This window comes from Xenopus tropicalis, chromosome 7, assembly GCF_000004195.4.
Source record: "Xenopus tropicalis strain Nigerian chromosome 7, UCB_Xtro_10.0, whole genome shotgun sequence".
Classification (NCBI taxonomy): domain Eukaryota; kingdom Metazoa; phylum Chordata; class Amphibia; order Anura; family Pipidae; genus Xenopus; species Xenopus tropicalis.
Window position 1 is genome coordinate 68,493,233 of NC_030683.2, and position 20,743 is coordinate 68,513,975.

The following is a 20,743-nucleotide window of genomic DNA, read 5'->3' on the forward strand; positions in this document are numbered from 1 at the left end:
TGTGATCTCTTAACAGGCCTTCAAATAACTTGCCCACCATGGGTGTCAGACTTACAGGCCTATAATTGCCAGGCTGAGCTCTTACTCCCTTTTTAAATATAGGAATGACATTCGCCTTCTTCCAATCCCTAGGTACCGTACCTGATGAAAGCGAGTCTGAGAATATCAGAAACAAAGGCCACTGTAAATCTGACCCTAGCTCTCTCAGTACCCGAGGGTGTATTCCATCTGGCCCAGGTGCCATATTCACATTTATCTTGTGTAACCCTTTAAGCACCATATCCTGTGTCAACCACTGTGTACTTGGAGCTGAGGCAACAGTGCAGCTATTGGGTGGGACTTGGCCCACATAATACATAAAATATTGTACTCCACTGTACATCAACTGCATCATACAAAATATTCTAGAAGGTTCTTCCTTTACCTTTTTCTAGCATGTGTATATGCAAAAAGGAAAAATAATAATTTAAATAGATAATAATTAAGAAACCATCGTCCAAAAACAACTACCAAACATTCTTAGAAGAATTTTCAAACAAAGTTTTAAATCATAACATTTTTACACAGGTTATCCAGAAAGTTCAGAATTACAGGGAGACCATCTCCCATAGCCTCACATTTTTTAAAATGATTTCCTTTTTCTCTGTAATAATAAAACAGTACCTTGTACTTTATCCAAACTAAGATATAAATAATCCTTATTGGAAGCAACATAATCCTATTTGGTTTCATTAATGTTTATATCATTTTTTTTAGTAGTTTAAGGTATAGCGATTTAAATTATGGAAAGATCCTTAATCCAGAAAACCCCAGGTCCTGAGCATTCTTGATAAAAGGTTCCACATCTGCATTTTAACATTTTATGCACATTATTTAGGTGTATCCAAAAAAATGAAATAAATTATATGTGTAATCTCTTTTAATCTTCATATTGAGAATGTCATGTTGCATTTATCCATTAAGGAATACTAGTATTAAAGCTTCATTGTTTGGCTGTCCTTTCTTTGGAATATCTGATTCCATATATTCGGCCTTTAATGCAATAGATTTGCATTTTTTGACTATACTAGAGGGGGAAGTATGGCAACCCATACCCAGTATTTAATTTTAGCTCATATTTTCCCTTCCTTCATTAAAACTGGCCGCTTCTACACATTTGCCTGTAGTTTGCGTGTATTTATGTCTGTGTACATTTTCTCATTCTTGGGAAACAGCCAACTGTGTTGTTTAGTGCATTTTACAAGCTATTTACTTCAAATCTATCCATTTAGAAGTCAGAGTACAAACTGTAATGATTTTTTAACTAATCGCTGGCCACTTTTGTTTTTAAATCACAAATGACTGAACTTCAGATTTAATTGGAAATGTAAAGTTGTCACTGTAACCAGTTTCTTTAAATGTAGCCTTATTTAATGTAAGAAAATAGTTAAAGAAATTATTACTTTATCATGTGTTCTATTTTAGAAACTCTTCTGGTGTGTAAAGAAGCCCCATTAAAATTTGTCACATCACAATATCAGAATAAATTGGAATCCTCTTGGCCTTCTAATTGAATGCTAATATTTTATTCTGTAAATGTGTTTGTGTTTTGCTAGACTTCCAAGGATGAAAACGATTTTCTAGAAAATAAAATTGGAAAGTCATTAAAAATATGGTGCCAATTTAACACTGAATAGCAACCATTCCTACAATTGATTTTGCTTCTTGCATACTTTAACCAGGCCTGGATTTATAGGGCGGTAAATTTTGGCCACATCCACTGGCCACATCTCCAATGGGGACTGGGCAGAACATTTTGACATTTTCTGCCCAGTCCCCATTGGAAGCGGAACCAACATCTGAATCTGAATGTATTTTTTTCTGTTGTGATAAGCAGGGCCGCAACTAGGGGTAGGCAGAAGAGGCAGCTGCCTAGGGCTCAATGATGAGGGGGCGCCAGGTAGAAGCCTCTCTTGCCTACCCCTAGTCTGTGCGCTCCATTTTCATTTCCCCGCCGCTTGTTATTACTCGGCGGGGGCAATGAACTATCACTTCGCAACCCCCCCCCTCCCACGCCCAAAACCGGGGTGGGGGGTGTTTACGTTAGCAACGTGCAGGGGCGAGGTGGCCGACCGGGTTGCCTAGGGCACCTCGGCGCCCCTGGTGATAAGACCTAAAATAGTATAAGACCTTAGTCCAGCATCTTGGTATCTAGAATGCCCCACAAACTGACTCACAACTGAACCCGCAACCCACTGTAAAATCTGTAAAAGTTTGCTTGAAAACCCATAATAATGGTGAATTTCACTTTAGAAGAGTAAATCATACCAGTTATGTCATCCCTCTGTCTCACATCCACACCAATCTACCTTGCCATTAAAGGACAATGAAGGATTAAAAAAACCTCTTATTAGAAAGACATCCCTTTGTATAGGTAAATTTAGGTACATTTTAGCACTATCCATTCACTCATTGTAATGACATTGGCCACAAGATACTACCGGATCTAAGCAAAGTTTGGCTTATGGTCTTCCAATTATAAATGTATTGCATTAGTGATTTGCTGGTTTAACTACATGAAACAGTGGTTTCATTCTTTAATGAATTATTTTTTAAATAATTGTTCTGTATCTAGTTACCTACCTTTTGTGCTGAAGCATGTGTGATATCTTATGATTCTATTTCTGAGATAATGTAGAGTAAGGTCTAACCTTGCTCAGTTGGGTCCCACATAACATAACATTACAGTGCTTTGAAGAATTTTTTTTCAGATGAAAGGCTCACAGTTGTAGCAAATGTTTCCTTTGTCATTTGTGGCTGGCTCTATTTTAGTCAAAGATTATAGATAAGATATCGGCAGCACATTACAATAACGTGTCCAAAGGCTTAGGGGAGGATCTTAATATTTTTACCTGGTAGGATCTTGTGTTACAATGCAAGTTTCAGGCTTCAATAATTGTGTGTTGCTGATCTTGAGAATGAATGTGATTATGTGCTTCTTAAATACACTCAACAGAAGTGCTTTGTTAAAATTTGGTATTGTAGAGCAAGATCTCCAAGCTTAATGGGAATGATTTTATCAACGGCAAACCTATTAATTTAAAAATTGTTTCAATTATAGATCAACTGATTTATAATATTTTTAGAAAACAGTAGCAGTGGTTAGCACTTTAGGGAATTTATGTATTTATTTTCCACCTTTTATTTTATTCCAGTTTAGCATTAAACCAATCCGCAATTTGCAATGAGGATTAAGTATCCAGTAGGGTTTTAGAACTCAGCCCTGCTGACTTTTTACCCCTCTTTTACAATAAATGGACTTCAAACAGAATTGAGTAGAGAAGGCCACAGTTGTTTATTAACAAGAATATTTAACATAAATTAAAATATTTAACAACCAGTGGCGGGGCCAGGGCTACCCGCTTGTGTCCCTTGCCCGCGCACAAGACAACGGAATCATAACCGTTTGTACTACAAACATTAAACAGCAGTAAAAATGCCTGTTCTCTGTATCATTGGGCTTCATTGTTTGTTTGTATGTATGTATGTATGTATATACGTATATAGCACCACAGTTGTTTTCAGTGCTTTACAAGGTATAAACACAAACAGAATAAGTGGCGGTGACATAAAAAGTTGGGTTAATGTCAGGAAAGTTGCAGTAGGTGCATTTCATAAATTTTCCACCATTTTGCAAATTTCTCAGCAGTTTCAAGAATTTTATGGCAAAACGAGACATATCCGCTCATCCCTAATAGTAACAATAGATAAAATAGATAAAGAGCTAGGATCTTTCAAAACACAGTTTGGATAAGGTTCCTGCTCCAGGGAGCTAACAATCTATTGAGAAAAGGAAAAAAAAACAGAAACAATTAGGGGGGATGGGGTATAGGATACAGGTGTGTTGCTGCAGAGGAAGACTAGCAAAGTGCTAGAATAGTGATCCCCAACCAGTTCCTTGTGAGCAACATGTTGCTCACTAACCCCTCTGATGTTGCTCCCAATGGCCTCAAAGCAGGTTTCCATTTTTTAATTTCTGACTTAAAAACAAGATTTGGAGGCATGAAGACCATGGGGCTGATTTACTAATCCACGAACGGTCCGAAGGTGTCCGAATGCGTTTTTTTCGTAATGATCGGTATTTTGCAATTTTTTCGGAAATTGTTGCGACTTTTTCGTAGCCATTACGAATGTTTCGCAAAATGTCGCGACTTTTTCGTAGCGCTACGACTTGCGCAGCTTTCGCGACTTTTTCGCAGCTTTCGCGCCGAGTACGAAAGTTTCGGATTCATTCAAGCTTTGGTATGGTGACTTTTCTTGGGCCAGGTTGGAGCTGCAGAGTGCCATTGAGTCCTATGGGAGGCTTCCAAAATCATGCTATGTCTGAAAGTTTCGCCTGCCGCTTACGAGCGCTCAATACGAAAACGTCGCGACAAGATACGAGCAAATTGTAACGGCCACGAAAAAGTCGCGACTTTTCGCGCAAGTCGTAATGGTTGCGAAAAAGTCGCGACAATTTACGAAAAGTCGTAACGGCGACGAAAAAAATTGCAAAAAATACGAAAAAGTCGCAAAAAGTTTGTCTTCCAATCGGATTTCCAATCGGATTCGTGGGTTAGTAAATGTGCCCCCATGTGTACTGGCAAGCAGCAAAGCCTCCTGTAGTCTGCCAGTCATCACTGGGCTAATAAATAAACAATCACAGCCCTTATTGGTCATCCCCTAGGACATTTTTTCAAGCTTCCATTGCTCCCCAACATTTTTTAGATTTAAATGTTGCTCACATGTAAAAAAAAGGTTGGGGATCCCTAATCTAGAAGGTGTTTTTTAAGGAGCTTAGAAAAAAGTGTTAGCGTGGGAGCATTCCTGATGTATAGTTTTTGGGAGACTTGGGAGAGAAAGCAACCAGCAGAATGAGTTGAGAAGCTTTCTCAAATGAAGGGAGGCCTAGAAATCCCTCCCACTAAGGCCCTTAAACACTAACGGAACCATCAGCCCCTCCCCTCAGATGCTATTTCATCCATTTGTCTGATAACCTTTCTGGGCTGTACATGTGAAGACACGGTATGGACAGAAAACACAGTAGTGGGTGGAGCTCCCATATTGAAAGGGGTTGTGTTCAGCAGACAGAATGGCACCATTGCCACTAAGGGTTATATTAAGATTACTATCCAAATTACAGAATAATTTAACCCTGTATATCCTGTAACACATGGCACTGAATCACCCACAGTGAATTAAGTCCTTATAAGTAGGGATGTAGCGAACTTTTCGTCAGAAAGTGCGAACGTTCATGAACTTTGCGAACCCCATAGACTTCAATGGGAAGGCGAACTTTAAAACCTAGAAAAGCCATCTCTGGCCAGAAAACTGATTTTAAAGTTGTTTAAAGGGTGCCATGACCTGGACAGTGGCATGCAGGAGGGGCATCAATGGCAAAAATTTCTCTGAAAAATACGTTGTTGACACAGCGTTGCGTTTTGTGCTGTAAAGGGCAGAAATCACACTACATTCCTAAACTTATGTAATAAACTGCTTTAAAAAGTCCGGCATCTACATTCCAATCAAGTCGTGTAAAGGTTACGGCCGGTTCACACGCAAAGACAAAACGCCGCGTTTACTGCAACGAAAAAAAACGCAAAAAGCTTTAATGATACTGTCAAGTGTGCGAATATTAGTTTTTACTAGTTGCTTGTCACCTCCAGGACGTTCGTCCCGTCGGTGGGAATATTTCTGTAGTGGTGTGTTTAGCAGTCACCGTGCTTGTGCGCACGTGCATGGTCAGGCAGAGGTAATTCAATGTAGAGTAACGTGAACCAAAAAACACTGATTCTGCAGTGTGGGCCCAGGTTTGTCCTACCTTTTCGATCACCTGTGGTGACCATAAAAGATACGATTTTGCCGCAGTTGCAGAACCCTGAAAAATCAGGAATGTGTACATTCCTAAAAAATTATGGTTTTTTTGTTGCAGCCACTGAAGCACAGAGGACAGAAAAAATATCTCAGATAGATGGTATCATAACCATGCCCCAGGCAAACCCTTTCAAAGAACTAAGATAGGGTGACAACAAGCACAGAAGACATTAAAAACATCAAAGCTAGATGGTATAATAACCATGCCCCAGCCAAACCCTTTCAAAGAACTCAGATAGGGTGACAACAAGCACAGAAGACATTAAAAACATCAAAGCTAGATGGTATCATAACCATGCCCCAGCCAAACCCTTTCAAAGAACTCAGATAGGGTGACAAGCACAGAAGACATTAAAAACATCAAAGCTAGATGGTATCATAACCATGCCCCAGCCAAACCCTTTCAAAGAACTCATATAGGGTGACAAGCACAGAAGACATTAAAAACATCAAAGCTAGATGGTATCATAACCATGCCCCAGCCAAACCCTTTCAAAGAACTCAGATAGGGTGACAAGCACAGAAGACATTAAAAACATCAAAGCTAGATGGTATCATAACCATGCCCCAGCCAAACCCTTTCAAAGAACTCAGATAGGGTGACAAGCACAGAAGACATTAAAAACATCAAAGCTAGATGGTATCATAACCATGCCCCAGCCAAACCCTTTCAAAGAACTCATATAGGGTGACAAGCACAGAAGACATTAAAAACATCAAAGCTAGATGGTATCATAACCATGCCCCAGCCAAACCCTTTCAAAGAACTCATATAGGGTGACAAGCACAGACGACATTAAAAACATCAAAGCTAGATGGTATCATAACCATGCCCCAGCCAAACCCTTTCAAAGAACTCAGATAGGGTGACAAGCACAGAAGAGTAGAAGAGAGAAAAATTCAGGATTTACCTGTCCAAAAAGTTTGGCTTACAATTAAGCCAGTAGGATTTGCACCCTAGTTTGTACGGTGGTGGAGGAGGACGCTAAAGGACAGCTGTGTGTGGTGTCAAGCGGCGTGCAGAGAAGGACAGCTGCATGGGCAGTCAGAACAAGTCTTCCGGCGTGCAGTAACCCTCCGAGATCCATGCCTCATTCATTTTAATAAAGGTCAGGTAATCAACACTTTTGTGACCTAGGCGAGTTCTCTTCTCAGTTACAATCCCTCCTGCTGCACTAAAGGTCCTTTCTGAGAGGACACTTGAGGCAGGGCAAGACAACAGATTTATGGCAAATTGTGACAGCTCTGGCCACAGATCAAGCCTGCGCACCCAGTAGTCCAAGGGTTCATCGCTCCTCAGAGTGTCAATATCTGCAGTTAATGCCAGGTAGTCCGCTACCTGCCGGTCGAGGCGTTCTCTGAGGGTGGATCCAGAAGGGTCCTGGCGCTGCCTTGGACTGAAAAAACTTTGCATGTCTGACGTTACAAAGTGCATTGTCCTTGCAGGTGTGCTCGTGGGAGGATTACCGGCACCTCTGCCCCTGGAATGTGGAGTGACATCACCCTTAAAAGAATTGTACAACATGTTTTGCAGGCTGGTTTGGAAATGCAGCATCCTTTCGGACTTGTGGTACGTTGGTAACATTTCTGCCACTTTATGCTTGTAACGAGGGTCTAGTAGCGTTGCCACCCAGTACAGGTCCTTCTCCTTAAGCCTCTTGATACGGGGGTCCTTCAACAGGCATGACAGCATGAAAGACCCCATTCTCACAAGGTTGGATGCAGAGGTATCCATCTCCCCTTCCTCATTATCAAGGACTACGTCCTCATCCACCACCGTCTCCTCCCCCCAGCCACGTACAAGACCAGGGCTCCACAAAAGGTGACCACAAGCCCCCTGGGAAGCCTGCTCCTGTTGGTCTTCTGCCTCCACAAAGCCACCTTCCTCCTCTGACTCCGCTTCTGACACCTCTCCCTGCGTTGCAGCAGGTGCCTGGGAACGTTCTGGTGATTCTGCCCAGAAATCAGGCTCTTGGTCACGCTGGTCTACAGCGTCATCTGTCACTCGTCGCACGGCACGCTCAAGAAAAAAAGCAAAGGGTATTAGGTCGCTGATGGTGCCTTCAGTGCGACTAACCATATTTGTGACCTCGTCAAAAGGGCGCATCAGCCTGCAGGCGTCGCGCATAAGCACCCAGTAACGGGGGAAAAAATCCCCAGCTCTGCAGATCCAGTCCTACCACCCAGTTCAAATAGGTATTCATTGATGGCTCTTTGTTGTTGCAGCAGACGTTCAAACATGAGGAGCGTTGAATTCCAGCGAGTCTGGCTGTCGCAAATTAAACGCCTGACTGGCAAATTGTGCCACCGCTGAATGTCAGCAAGGCGTGCCATGGCTGTGTAGGAATGTCTGAAATGGCCAGACACCTTCCTGGACTGCCTGAGAATGTCCTGCAATCCTGGGTACTTCGAGACAAACCGTTGGACTATCAAATTTAAAACATGTGCCATGCAGGGCACATGTGTTAAATTGCCCAGTCTCAGTGCTGCCAACAGATTGCTTCCGTTGTCACACACCACTTTTCCAATTTTCAGTTGGTGTGGGGTCAGCCACCGATCGGCCTGTGAGTGCAGAGATGACAGGAGTACAGATCCGGTATGGTTTCTACTTTCCAGGCACGTCATGCCCAAGACAGCATGACAACGGCGTACCTGGCACGTCGAATAGCCTATGTGGAGCTGGGGGTGCACAGGTGTGGAGGAGGACACAGCAGCAGAGGAGGAAGAAGCCGAGGAAGAAGCCAAGTTAGAAGACGACTTAGAAGACGACTTAGAAGACGACTTAGAAGACGACTTAGAAGACGACTTAGAAGACGAGTTAGAGAGCAAAGGAGGAGTAGAGGTGGTGGCAGACCCGCATGCAACCCGTGGCGGTGACACCAACTCCACTGTTGTTGAACCACGCATTCCCTGCCTCCCAGCCATCACCAGGTTCACCCAGTGGGCAGTGTAGGTGACATACCTGCCCTGACCATGCTTGGAGGACCATGTGTCAGTAGTCATATGGACCTTTGCCCCAACACTAAATGACAGAGATGCAGTGATTTGGCTCTGCACATGCTGGTACAGGTGTGGTATTCCCTTCTGTGAAAAAAAATTGCGGCTGGGTACCTTCCACTGCGGTGTCCCAATTGCTACAAATTGGTGGAAAGCCTCAGAGTCCACCAGCTGGTATGGTAAAAGCTGGCGGGCTAAGAGTGCAGACAATCCAGCTGTCAGACGCCGGGCAAGGGGATGACTCGGAGGCATTGGTTTCTTACGCTCAAACATGGCCCTCACAGAAACTTGGCTGGGGGCAGATGAGCAGGAACTGGAAGGCGGAGTGGAGGGTGGTTGAGACGGGTCAAGGACAGCAGAGGTAGAGCAGTAAGATGCTGGAGCAGAAGGAGGGTGGCTTAGCGTTTGGCTGCTGCCTTTGAGGTGTTGCTCCCATAGTGCTTTGTGTTTGGCGTTCATGTGCCTTCGCATAGCAGTTGTACCTAAGTGGGTGTTGGGCTTCCCAAGACTCAGTTTCTGACTGCACTCATTGCAAATTACAGCGCTTTTGTCAGAGGCACACACATTAAAAAAATGCCACACTGCTGAGCCTTTTGATGCGGGATTTCTAGCGGTAACAGTAGAAGCTGGCGGGTGCATTGGCTGGCTGACCACAGGTGCCGATTCATGTTGTTGCCCTACTGTTCCCTGGGAGCTGTCCCTGCTTCTTCTAAGTCTTAATCTCCTCCTGCCTCTCTGACTCTCCGTCTCTCCATCTGAACTATCCTCCTCTTGCTCTCTTCTTGTGGGCACCCACAAAATATCACTCTCCTCATCATCATTCTCCTCAGATGCATCAATTTCTTCTGACAGCTCACAGAAGACAGCAGCAGCGGGGACCTCATCATCATCACACCTTATGTCCATCTCTGTTGTGTTGCCTGCCTGAATTATGATATCTGGTGTAACGTCCGCATCTCCTTCATCTTCTTCTGGCAATAATGGTTGCGCATCACTCAGTTCAACAAACTCATGAGTAAATAACTCCTCTGACTCCAGTGAAGAAGGGGCGGCGGTGGTGGAGGAAGTGGTACGTGGGGTGCCCATAGCAAAGGAGGATGAGGATGTTGTGGCAAAGTTAGAAACAGTAGAGGATGGGGTGTGCTGTGTAAGCCAGTCAACTACCTCTTCAGCATTTTGGGAGTTCAGGGTAAGTGCCTTCGGAAAACTGGGCAATTTCCTAGGGCCACAGGATATCATAGCAGCACGGCCCCTAGTGCCTCTGCGTGGCGGCCTGCCTTTGCCTGGCATTTTTTTTATTTTTACAAAACAACAACAACTTGGGTGATGTTTCTGGACACGGAATTATTATTGTTATTTAGACAAATTGTGAAAAAGATCACACAGCTAGGTGGCACTTGGTTGCAGACACCGGGCAACAAGGCCTGCAAGGGCAACGTATACAGTAGTGGATACGGAATATTTTATTGCTGGTGGAAAACCGTCACTCAAGTGATGTTTCTGGACACGGAATTATTATTGTTATTTAGACAAATTGTGAAAAAGATCACACAGCTAGGTGGCACTTGGTTGCAGACACCGGGCAACAAGGCCTGCAAGGGCAACGTATACAGTAGTGGATACGGAATATTTTATTGCTGGTGGAAAACCGTCACTCAAGTGATGTTTCTGGACACGGAATTATTATTGTAATTTAGACAGATTGTGAAAAAGCTCACACAGCTAGGTGGCACTTGGTTGCAGACACCGGGCAACAAGGCCTGCAAGGGCAACGTATACAGTAGTGGATACGGAATATATTATTGCTGGTGGAAAACCGTCACTCAAGTGATGTTTCTGGACACGGAATTATTATTGTTATTTAGACAAATTGTGAAAAAGATCACACAGCTAGGTGGCACTTGGTTGCAGACACCGGGCAACAAGGCCTGCAAGGGCAACGTATACAGTAGTGGATACGGAATATTTTATTGCTGGTGGAAAACCGTCACTCAAGTGATGTTTCTGGACACGGAATTATTATTGTTATTTAGACAAATTGTGAAAAAGATCACACAGCTAGGTGGCACTTGGTTGCAGACACCGGGCAACAAGGCCTGCAAGGGCAACGTATACAGTAGTGGATACGGAATATTTTATTGCTGGTGGAAAACCGTCACTCAAGTGATGTTTCTGGACACGGAATTATTATTGTTATTTAGACAAATTGTGAAAAAGATCACACAGCTAGGTGGCACTTGGTTGCAGACACCGGGCAACAAGGCCTGCAAGGGCAACGTATACAGTAGTGGATACGGAATATTTTATTGCTGGTGGAAAACCGTCACTCAAGTGATGTTTCTGGACACGGAATTATTATTGTTATTTAGACAAATTGTGAAAAAGATCACACAGCTAGGTGGCACTTGGTTGCAGACACCGGGCAACAAGGCCTGCAAGGGCAACGTATACAGTAGTGGATACGGAATATTTTATTGCTGGTGGAAAACCGTCACTCAAGTGATGTTTCTGGACACGGAATTATTATTGTAATTTAGACAGATTGTGAAAAAGCTCACACAGCTAGGTGGCACTTGGTTGCAGACACCGGGCAACAAGGCCTGCAAGGGCAACGTATACAGTAGTGGATACGGAATATATTATTGCTGGTGGAAAACCGTCACTCAAGTGATGTTTCTGGACACGGAATTATTATTGTTATTTAGACAAATTGTTATTTAGACAAAAAATACAGAGCAGTAGAAAGTAGATTACTTGCCAGAAATCCTACTTAAACTCTCCCTGAAATGAATGCACAGCTCCTATCCCCACACAAATACAGAGCAGTAGAAAGTAGATTACTAGCCAGAAATCCTACTTAAACTCTCCCTGAAATGAATGCACAGCTCCTATCCCCACACAAATACAGAGCAGTAGAAAGTAGATTACTAGCCAGAAATCCTACTTAAACTCTCCCTGAAATTAATGCACAGCTCCTATCCCCACACAAATACAGAGCAGTAGAAAGTAGATTACTTGCCAGAAATCCTACTTAAACTCTCCCTGAAATGAATGCACAGCTCCTATCCCCACACAAATACAGAGCAGTAGAAAGTAGATTACTAGCCAGAAATCCTACTTAAACTCTCCCTGAAATGAATGCACAGCTCCTATCCCCACACAAATACAGAGCAGTAGAAAGTAGATTACTTGCCAGAAATCCAACTTAAACTCTCCCTGAAATGAATGCACAGCTCCTATCCCCACACAAATACAGAGCAGTAGTAGATTACTAGCCAGAAATCCTACTTAAACTCTCCCTGAAATGAATGCACAGCTCCTATCCCCACACAAATACAGAGCAGTAGAAAGTAGATTACTTGCCAGAAATCCTACTTAAACTCTCCCTGAAATGAATGCACAGCTCCTATCCCCACACAAATACAGAGCAGTAGAAAGTAGATTACTAGCCAGAAATCCTACTTAAACTCTCCCTGAAATGAATGCACAGCTCCTATCCCCACACAAATACAGAGCAGTAGAAAGTAGATTACTTGCCAGAAATCCTACTTAAACTCTCCCTGAAATGAATGCACAGCTCCTATCCCCACACAAATACAGAGCAGTAGAAAGTAGATTACTAGCCAGAAATCCTACTTAAACTCTCCCTGAAATGAATGCACAGCTCCTATCCCCACACAAATACAGAGCAGTAGAAAGTAGATTACTAGCCAGAAATCCTACTTAAACTCTCCCTGAAATGAATGCACAGCTCCTATCCCCACACAAATACAGAGCAGTAGAAAGTAGATTACTTGCCAGAAATCCAACTTAAACTCTCCCTGAAATGAATGCACAGCTCCTATCCCCACACAAATACAGAGCAGTAGTAGATTACTAGCCAGAAATCCTACTTAAACTCTCCCTGAAATCAATCACAGCTTCTCTCCCTACACTATCTCTTCAAGCACACACAGGCAGAATGTAAAATGGCTGCTGGGCTTCGGTTTATATATGGAAGGGAGTGGTCCAAGGGGGGGGGGGTGGCCCAGGAGGGAGAACTGCCTGATTGCCTGACATGTATCTGCTGGTCTGGGGTGAGAGGTCAAAATTTGGCGCCAGCTAAGGCGAACCCAAATGGCGAACATCGCCAAAAGTTCGCGAATTTGCGGACTTGCGAACACCCGATGTTCGCGCGAATTAGTTCGCCGGCGAACAGTTCGCTACATCCCTACTTATAAGTACAAGATAAATAGCAATAGCATACAAGTCCATGACATTCCCCTTCAGAATTACTACATTCTTTAAAAAATAGAATATGTTTTGTTCAGAAAAAATCTTTTAAAGGAGAAGGAAAGTCGTTTTGGCATTTAACTGCCAATAGATTTGCCACATTAGTGCAAGCTAGAACACTGTATTTATTCTGCAGAAAGAAATACCATACCTGAGTAAACAGCCCTAGAAACTTTCTCTGTTTGCTTACGATTGCAGCTGTCATTTTAGCTTCCTGCTTGCAGCTTTGCCGTTATAGCTCAAATACACATATACACCTTATAGAGCTGCAGAGACAGCTCTATAAGGGAGTAACTAAAACGCTCAATTTTAAACGTGCAGACTTTGCCAGTATAAGGGCATCTCTGCAATGTGTCAACTGGGAAAGGCTTTTCATGGGGTTAGACACAGAAGGAAAATGGAACATCTTTAAAACATTGCTTTGTAGGTATACACAACAGTATATTCCCCTTGTAAGCAAGGAGAGGCATCGCAAAGCAAAACCTTTATGGCTGAATAAAAGAGTTAGGGTCGAGGTTGGTAATAAAAAAACGTGCTTTTAAAGCATTCAAGTTAGCTGGGACAGCGGAAACTTTCATCAGGTACAAGGAAGCAAATAAAGCATGCAAAAAAGCTATCAGGCAAGCTAAAATAGAAATGGAAAGGGATATTGCAGCTAGGAGTAAAAAGAATCCAAAATTATTTTTTAATTATGTGAATAGTAAAAAAATGAAGCAAGAAGGGGTGGGAACTTTATTATCATGGGGGGGTACGTTGGTTGATGAGAACGGGGAAAAAGCAGAAATTTTGAACTCTTATTTTTCATCTGTCTATACATCTGAGGAGCCAGCTAATGAAGGCTTCCCTTTTAATATACCCAGTTCTAGTAATTAAGCAACTGACGCATGGGTCACTCGGGAGGAAATTCAACAGAGACTTGAACATGTAAAGATAAACAAAGGTCCAGGACCGGATGGGATTCATCCCAGGGTATTAAATGAGCTGAGCGCTGTGATTGCCAAGCCTCTTCACATAATTTTTCAGGATTCGTTGAGGTTTGGCATGGTGCCGAGAGACTGGCGAATTGCTAATGTGGTGCCATTATTTAAAAAGGGATCTCGTTCTCAGCCTGAAAACTATAGGCCTGTTAGTCTGACATCAGTAGTAGGAAAGCTTCTGGAAGGGGTAATAAGGGATAGGATAGTTGAATACATTGCAGTTCACAATACTATAAGTTTGTGCCAGCATGGTTTTATGCGTAACAGATCTTGCCAGACTAATTTAGTTGCCTTTTATGAGGAGGTGAGCAGGAACCTTGATGCTGGAATGGCAGTTGATGTCATCTACTTAGATTTTGCTAAAGCGTTTGATACAGTACCTCACAGAAGGTTAATGATCAAATTGAGGAATATTGGGCTAGAACATAATATTTGTAATTGGATAGAGAACTGGCTGAAGGATAGAGTACAAAGAGTGGTGGTAAATGGAACATTTTCTAATTGGGCCAGTGTGGTTAGTGGAGTACCGCAGGGGTCAGTCCTTGGTCCTTTGCTTTTTAACTTGTTTATTAATGACCTGGAGGTGGGCATAGAGAGTACTGTTTCTATTTTTGCTGATGACACAAAATTGTGCAAAACTATAAGTTCCATGCAGGATGCTGCCGCTTTGGAAAACTGGGCAGCAAACTGGAAAATGAGGTTCAATGTTGACAAGTGCAAAGTTATGCACTTTGGTAGAAATAATATAAACGCAAACTATCTACTGAATGGTAGTGTGTTGGGGGCATCCTTAATGGAGAAGGATCTAGGGGTTTTTGTAGATCACAAGTTGTCTAATTCCAGGCAGTGTCATTCTGTGGCTACTACAGCAAATAAAAAAGGGCATTGACTCAAGGGATGAGAACATATTTTTGCCTCTTTATAGGTCCCTGGTAAGGCCTCACCTTGAGTATGCAGTGCAGTTTTGGGCTCCAGTCCTTAAGAAGGATATTAATGAGCTGGAGAGAGTGCAGAGACGTGCAACTAAACTGGTAAAGGGGATGAAAGATTTAAGCTATGAGGTTAGACTGTCGAGGTTGGGGTTGTTTTCTCTGGAAAAGAGGCGCTTGCGAGGGGACATGATTACTCTGTACAAGTACATTAGAGAGGATTATAGGCAGTTGGGGGATGTTCTTTTTTCCCATAAAAACAATCAGCGCACCAGAGGTAACCCCTATAGATTAGAGGAACAGAGCTTCCATTTGAAGCAGCGTAGGTGGTTTTTCACGGTGAGGGCAGTGAGGCTGTGGAATGCCCTTCCTAGTGATTTGGTAATGGCAGACTCTGTTAATGCCTTTAAGAGGGGCCTGGATGAGTTTTTGAACAAGCAGAATATCCAAGGCTATTGTGATACTAATATCTACAGTTAGTATTACTGGTTGTATATATAGTTTATGTATGTGAGTGTATAGATTGGTAAGTATAGGTTGTGTGCTGGGTTTACTCGGATGGGTTGAACTTGATGGACAATGGTCTTTTTTCAACCCTATGTAACTATGTAACTTTGTAACTAAGGAAGGGGGAGTGAGTAGGAGAGGGGAGAGAGGAGAGAACTGCGTAGGCTCTGGCCCAGGGAATGAAAGATTTTTCTAAGAGAGGAAGTCAGATACCCTAAGAACATGTTTACAAAACAAGAAAATCCTGTGTTTCATTTGATAGAGGACAAAGTGCAGCTTTTCTGTGAGTCCTTATGGCTGTATTTACATAGACCATTCTGATAAAGCTTTCTTAGTTTTTACCGATGAGTGATTGTGTGATTGAAGAGTCATTGGTTTGACAGAGAACTGTTTAAACAGATGGTGAATATATTGTGGATGCAGTCCTTAATAATAGCAACAGCAACCATTTAGCTGTGGGTGAAATCAGTGGAAAGGCTCTCTCAAGCAAGAGCATGAAGGTGAATCATTAATAGTTATATGCAATAACATTCTTTTGTTGTTGCGTTGCTGTTGTTTTTTGGAAACATTATTTAAATTCTAAAAAAAAACAGTGCTAAAAATCATTCTATGATGTCAGATTTCAGTAACTTTCCCTTCCCCTCCAGTCTACTTATAACCATACTCTGTCTAGTGTCTAGTGATCAAGGAACAAGCTCTTTGAATCAGAATGGGTTATAGGAGCTGTCTCAGCCCAGTGCAGAAGTGTGTGTCTCCTCCAGGATACAAACCTCCTGTTAACCTTATGAGGCAATGTTAACGGAAAAATATCCACAATATAAAAATGTTTCCCTTGTACAAACATTTTTTTCTTTGCTTTTATTTAATATACCTGTAAGTTTTGCGAACCCATAGCACCACAAATATCAGCAGAGAAAAAAATGTTTCTGCTTGTATAGTTTGTGCCAGTGTGCAGTGTATACAATAAAATGTCCTACTGAGGAATTAATTTGTGTGCCAAAAATATACCCCACTTTCAAACAGGTCTTAAAAAATGCTTTATATCCAATTAAAATTCACAGTGTAATAACTGTCTAATGTCTAATACATTGCAAAATGCAAATTTTAGTTCTAAATTTTTTTTCTATTTACAAATTTTATTACATTCCTCCAATAAAGTTACAAGTTGTCCTTGAGAGCACATATAACTTCTACTGTGAGCAGCTATTTTCACCCCCCCCCCCCTCCAGAAATGGCCAAAAAGGACCCGGTAGTGTGACATATAGGTATAAAACAGAATTGGAGAGATAGGAAAGTGCTGGAAGGGTTTTGTTTATGATTTAGTCTCATTGTGCCTACAGAAATAATAATAGTCATTTGCAGCGCAATGTATGTCTAAAATGCATTGGCAAATATTGAATTTGTATTGAATATATATGCTGCTAAACACAGTTAGATTTATATAATATAGAGGAGGCTTCATTTGTTGTGTACACATATAATTATTTCTTTGATGGACCAAGCAATAATAACTGGAACTTCTGTTTCCATTTATATGGAACACTTACTTTGAGAACACTTTGAAAGCAAAATCTTTTAAAATATTCTGTCAGTTCTCACTTAAAGGTTGGCTTCAGCAGGCTAGCAAATGAAGTGAATTTCACATTGAAAGGTGATGTAGAAAAATAAGTGATAATTAATTATTATGTGAGTCTTTGGCACAGGTTCCAAGTACAGTAATATAAGCAGACATGGATACCTGTGCAGCTAAAGAGTGCAAGACAAGGAAGACTGGCACCCTGCCCGGGGAATCAACTGCCATCAGCCATAATTTCATCACACTACATGTTGCTCCCTCCCTTCATTTCCACTCAAACACCCATCAGTCCAAAGCTGAGTCCTAGTTGTAGCAGCAATTTTCATTCGGCCTCCGTTAATCAAATTAGCAGTATGTCGGCATAAAGCATAGCGTGTAAATCAGCAGGATTGTGTTCTTGTTCATGTCCAGTGATAGCCAGAATGCTTTCATGCTTCATTAAGGAGATTGCAGCATGTTATTAGACATCGCGTATTAACCCCTTCAACATCCTTCTCTTTCTGATTGATTCTGACAGTCAGTATAAAAACTGATGGACTAAGAACTTATTAAACTGTTTATTACCTTTTCAGACTCTATAAAAATGATTCAGTAATAACTTTAAAGTGGTGTGTAAAACATTATGCACCTGGCACTGAATGTTTAGTTTAATAAAAATTAGAACTGATAATATAATAATGTATATACAGTACTGTATAATGTGAAGAGGGGCAGCAGCCTCACCTATGAAAATAAATGTAGATAGACTGTGGCTTGGAGCAACCAGAGATTCTTCAAACAGAAAGTTTGGAAACACTGACTGCCATGTTACTAGGTAATACTAACCTACTTTTCCTGACTTCAGGTATCTCACACTGAGAAGACTTACTTTAGCCATAATAACTGCATGTGTGCCATAGGCCTAATAATGTAAAATTCTATAATAATGCAAATTTTTCATCCATGTGGTAAATAGACCCAACTTCCAAACTCTGTTTAACAGGAATTATGTGCTATGTGTAGGTAAATATCTGCGGATTGTGTTAGAATTAAAAGTCTTTATTAAGATAAACACTGCGGAGCTATCAGACTACTTACTAATGATATGCTTTTAATGATATGCTTTGTGAATATGCAAATGCAAGAGAGCATCATTTGTACCAATAAAGATTTTGGAAAGCCTGTTTTTGTATGTACATTTCTAAATGCAACTCTTTTACAAGTGATATATTAAATTACTGTAGTAGTAGGTACTGCAGATAGCAGGCTTTTTGCTGTCTGTGTACAGGCTTTTTAAAGAGGTCCATGCACCATGGTATTTTTAACAACACATAGCTTTAAAACTCAAAGTCACGAAGATTGCAGCACATCATTAAACTTTACTTTATTTTAAATTTGGCATAATTGTTTTTAAAATATGGCATAAAAACAGCAATGTTTTGGACTCCATGCATCCTTTCTCATGCTCAAGCTTTGCTTGCCTCTAAAAGGACCCCTGTTTGAAACATTGCTGTGATCATGCCAAATTAGAAATAAAAGTTTTTTCAGTGATATGTTGTCAGGCTGCAAAGAAATGGTTTTTGACAGGTAATGAAGATAAAAATGAGCAGAGAGATAGAGAAGGGAAGAATACCAAGGTAGTGAGGGAGAATAAGTACAGGAACAAAAGAGGAAAATGGTGGGAAGGTCAAATGAAGTAAAATAGAAAATAAACAGAGACCTACATAAATATTGGATAACAGGATACTTGTGTCATCATTCTGTATTTTTTGTTATTTTTCACATAAGGTGACATTTTTTATTATCCCTAAACTTGGCTGGCATATACATATATATTTTAAAGAAACACAGTAATAGGGAGCATGACACTGATAAACAGCCACTGAAGGCAGCACAAATATATGAGACTCAGTGCAGACATTACTTTTGTTCACAAAATGAATATATCACTGAGACAACCTTAGCTGCTATGAATTTGATTTGAAACAACCAAATTCAAGCCTGACAAACCTCAGAGATCATTAGTAATGTAGGCCTTAAAAGCTTATATTTACCCAACAGTAGTGTCTGATGTGGAGGACAAACTTTTAAAAAAATGAAAGCATTCGCATTGTGTTTCTTTTGAGAACATGTAGTGCCTGATTGCAGAAGAGCTAATCCAAAAAGTTAAAATGAAGTAAACAAAGAGCTGATGCTTGTGTTAGAAGAACAGAAAGTCACTAGAGCATGATAATGTATGCTGTACAAGGTAACTTTTTCTGTTTCTTATGAACAGTGAATTTGAAAAGGTACTCTTGTACAGTACAGTCCTGAATAATGAAATTTGGTTTCTTACAGCTTCTGAAGCACCACCAGTAATCAGTTTAAAATATCAGGCTGTCTACACTGGACTGTAGCTATATTAAATGCCTCTGTATGCTGGAACAAATATTACCTTTTGAAATGTGCTATTGGAAATGCATTATAATAAAACAAGTTTTTGTTCAGTTTTTTTAATTAAAATGTTTAATGGTTAATTTTTCTCCCCAAATTATTTGTAATTACTAAATTATATTTATTTTTCTGCAGGTGCACAGTAGACAACAGAGTGACAAGAGTAGCCTGGCTAAATCGTAGCACCATCTTATACACTGGCAATGACAAGTGGTCGATAGACCCCCGTGTGGTGCTTCTGGCCAACACAAAGAGCCAGTACAGCATTGAGATCCAGAATGTGGACATTTATGATGAGGGACCCTACACCTGCTCTGTGCAAACAGACAATCACCCCAAAACGTCTCGTGTACATCTCATTGTTCAAGGTAGGTTTCTCTTTTTGTTAAGAATATAAGCCTCCTGCATATTATTATTCTAATAAGCATTTACAAAATAAAAAATTAAGTTACAACTTACAGTAGATGACCACTTTGATGCTTAAAAGAGAAGAAATTGCTTTTAAAATTCTTCAAGACAGAGGGGCCAGAAGTGGTGAAGTTTGTTTGGTTTTCTTAAATACAAAATACAGGTATAATGGGAGTCAGTTTGTAAAATTGGCAAGACACAGTACTTTCTTTATAACTTTAGCTTCACAAGCTATGTTTTTTACATAGTGTCATAGTAAGAAATGGGAAAACTATGCATGGCTATTGCCATTACTTTAAATAGAGCAATGTTGATCAAGGTACTGGTTGGGCAGTTATACTGGCCTTTTGACAGCCATGAACTTCATTGAAAGACCTTTTTTCCACAAGAACTAATTATGAATAAGTTCCTATTCATGCCTCTAATTATTATTAGAGTACTATATATCTGTCACTGTATATGTAAAGTATATACTTAGGATAAAAATAATTTCTGATGGTGCATGTTTAAACATGCTCTTTTGTGCAAGAAAATATTTGGCTTAATCCTTATAATTAACTAGTTAATTAAAATTATTTGGAGCTAAATTAAGAAGACTGGATACAATGATAACCTCTGTTATCTTGACATACCTGCATCTGCTAAGGACTAATCAATAGGACAGAAACATCTTCCATTTAAACAATTTTATTTCTGCTGTTTATTGCTTACAAATCTTGAAATGTAAAATGACTAACCCCCTTTGTTATGAAGTTGAACTTCAGAAAACAAAT

At 40.9% G+C, this 20,743-nt stretch overlaps 1 protein-coding gene across 2 annotated transcripts in view; it reads left to right on the top strand.

Annotated features, from left to right (window-relative positions):
• Positions 1-20,743, top strand: part of opcml (opioid binding protein/cell adhesion molecule-like) — a 575,316-nt gene that overhangs the window by 500,883 nt on the left and 53,690 nt on the right. For both annotated transcript variants that reach the window (XM_012966745.3, NM_001079019.1), the window contains 1 exon segment: positions 19,698-19,930. In XM_012966745.3, coding sequence (XP_012822199.1) covers positions 19,698-19,930 — 233 coding nt within the window.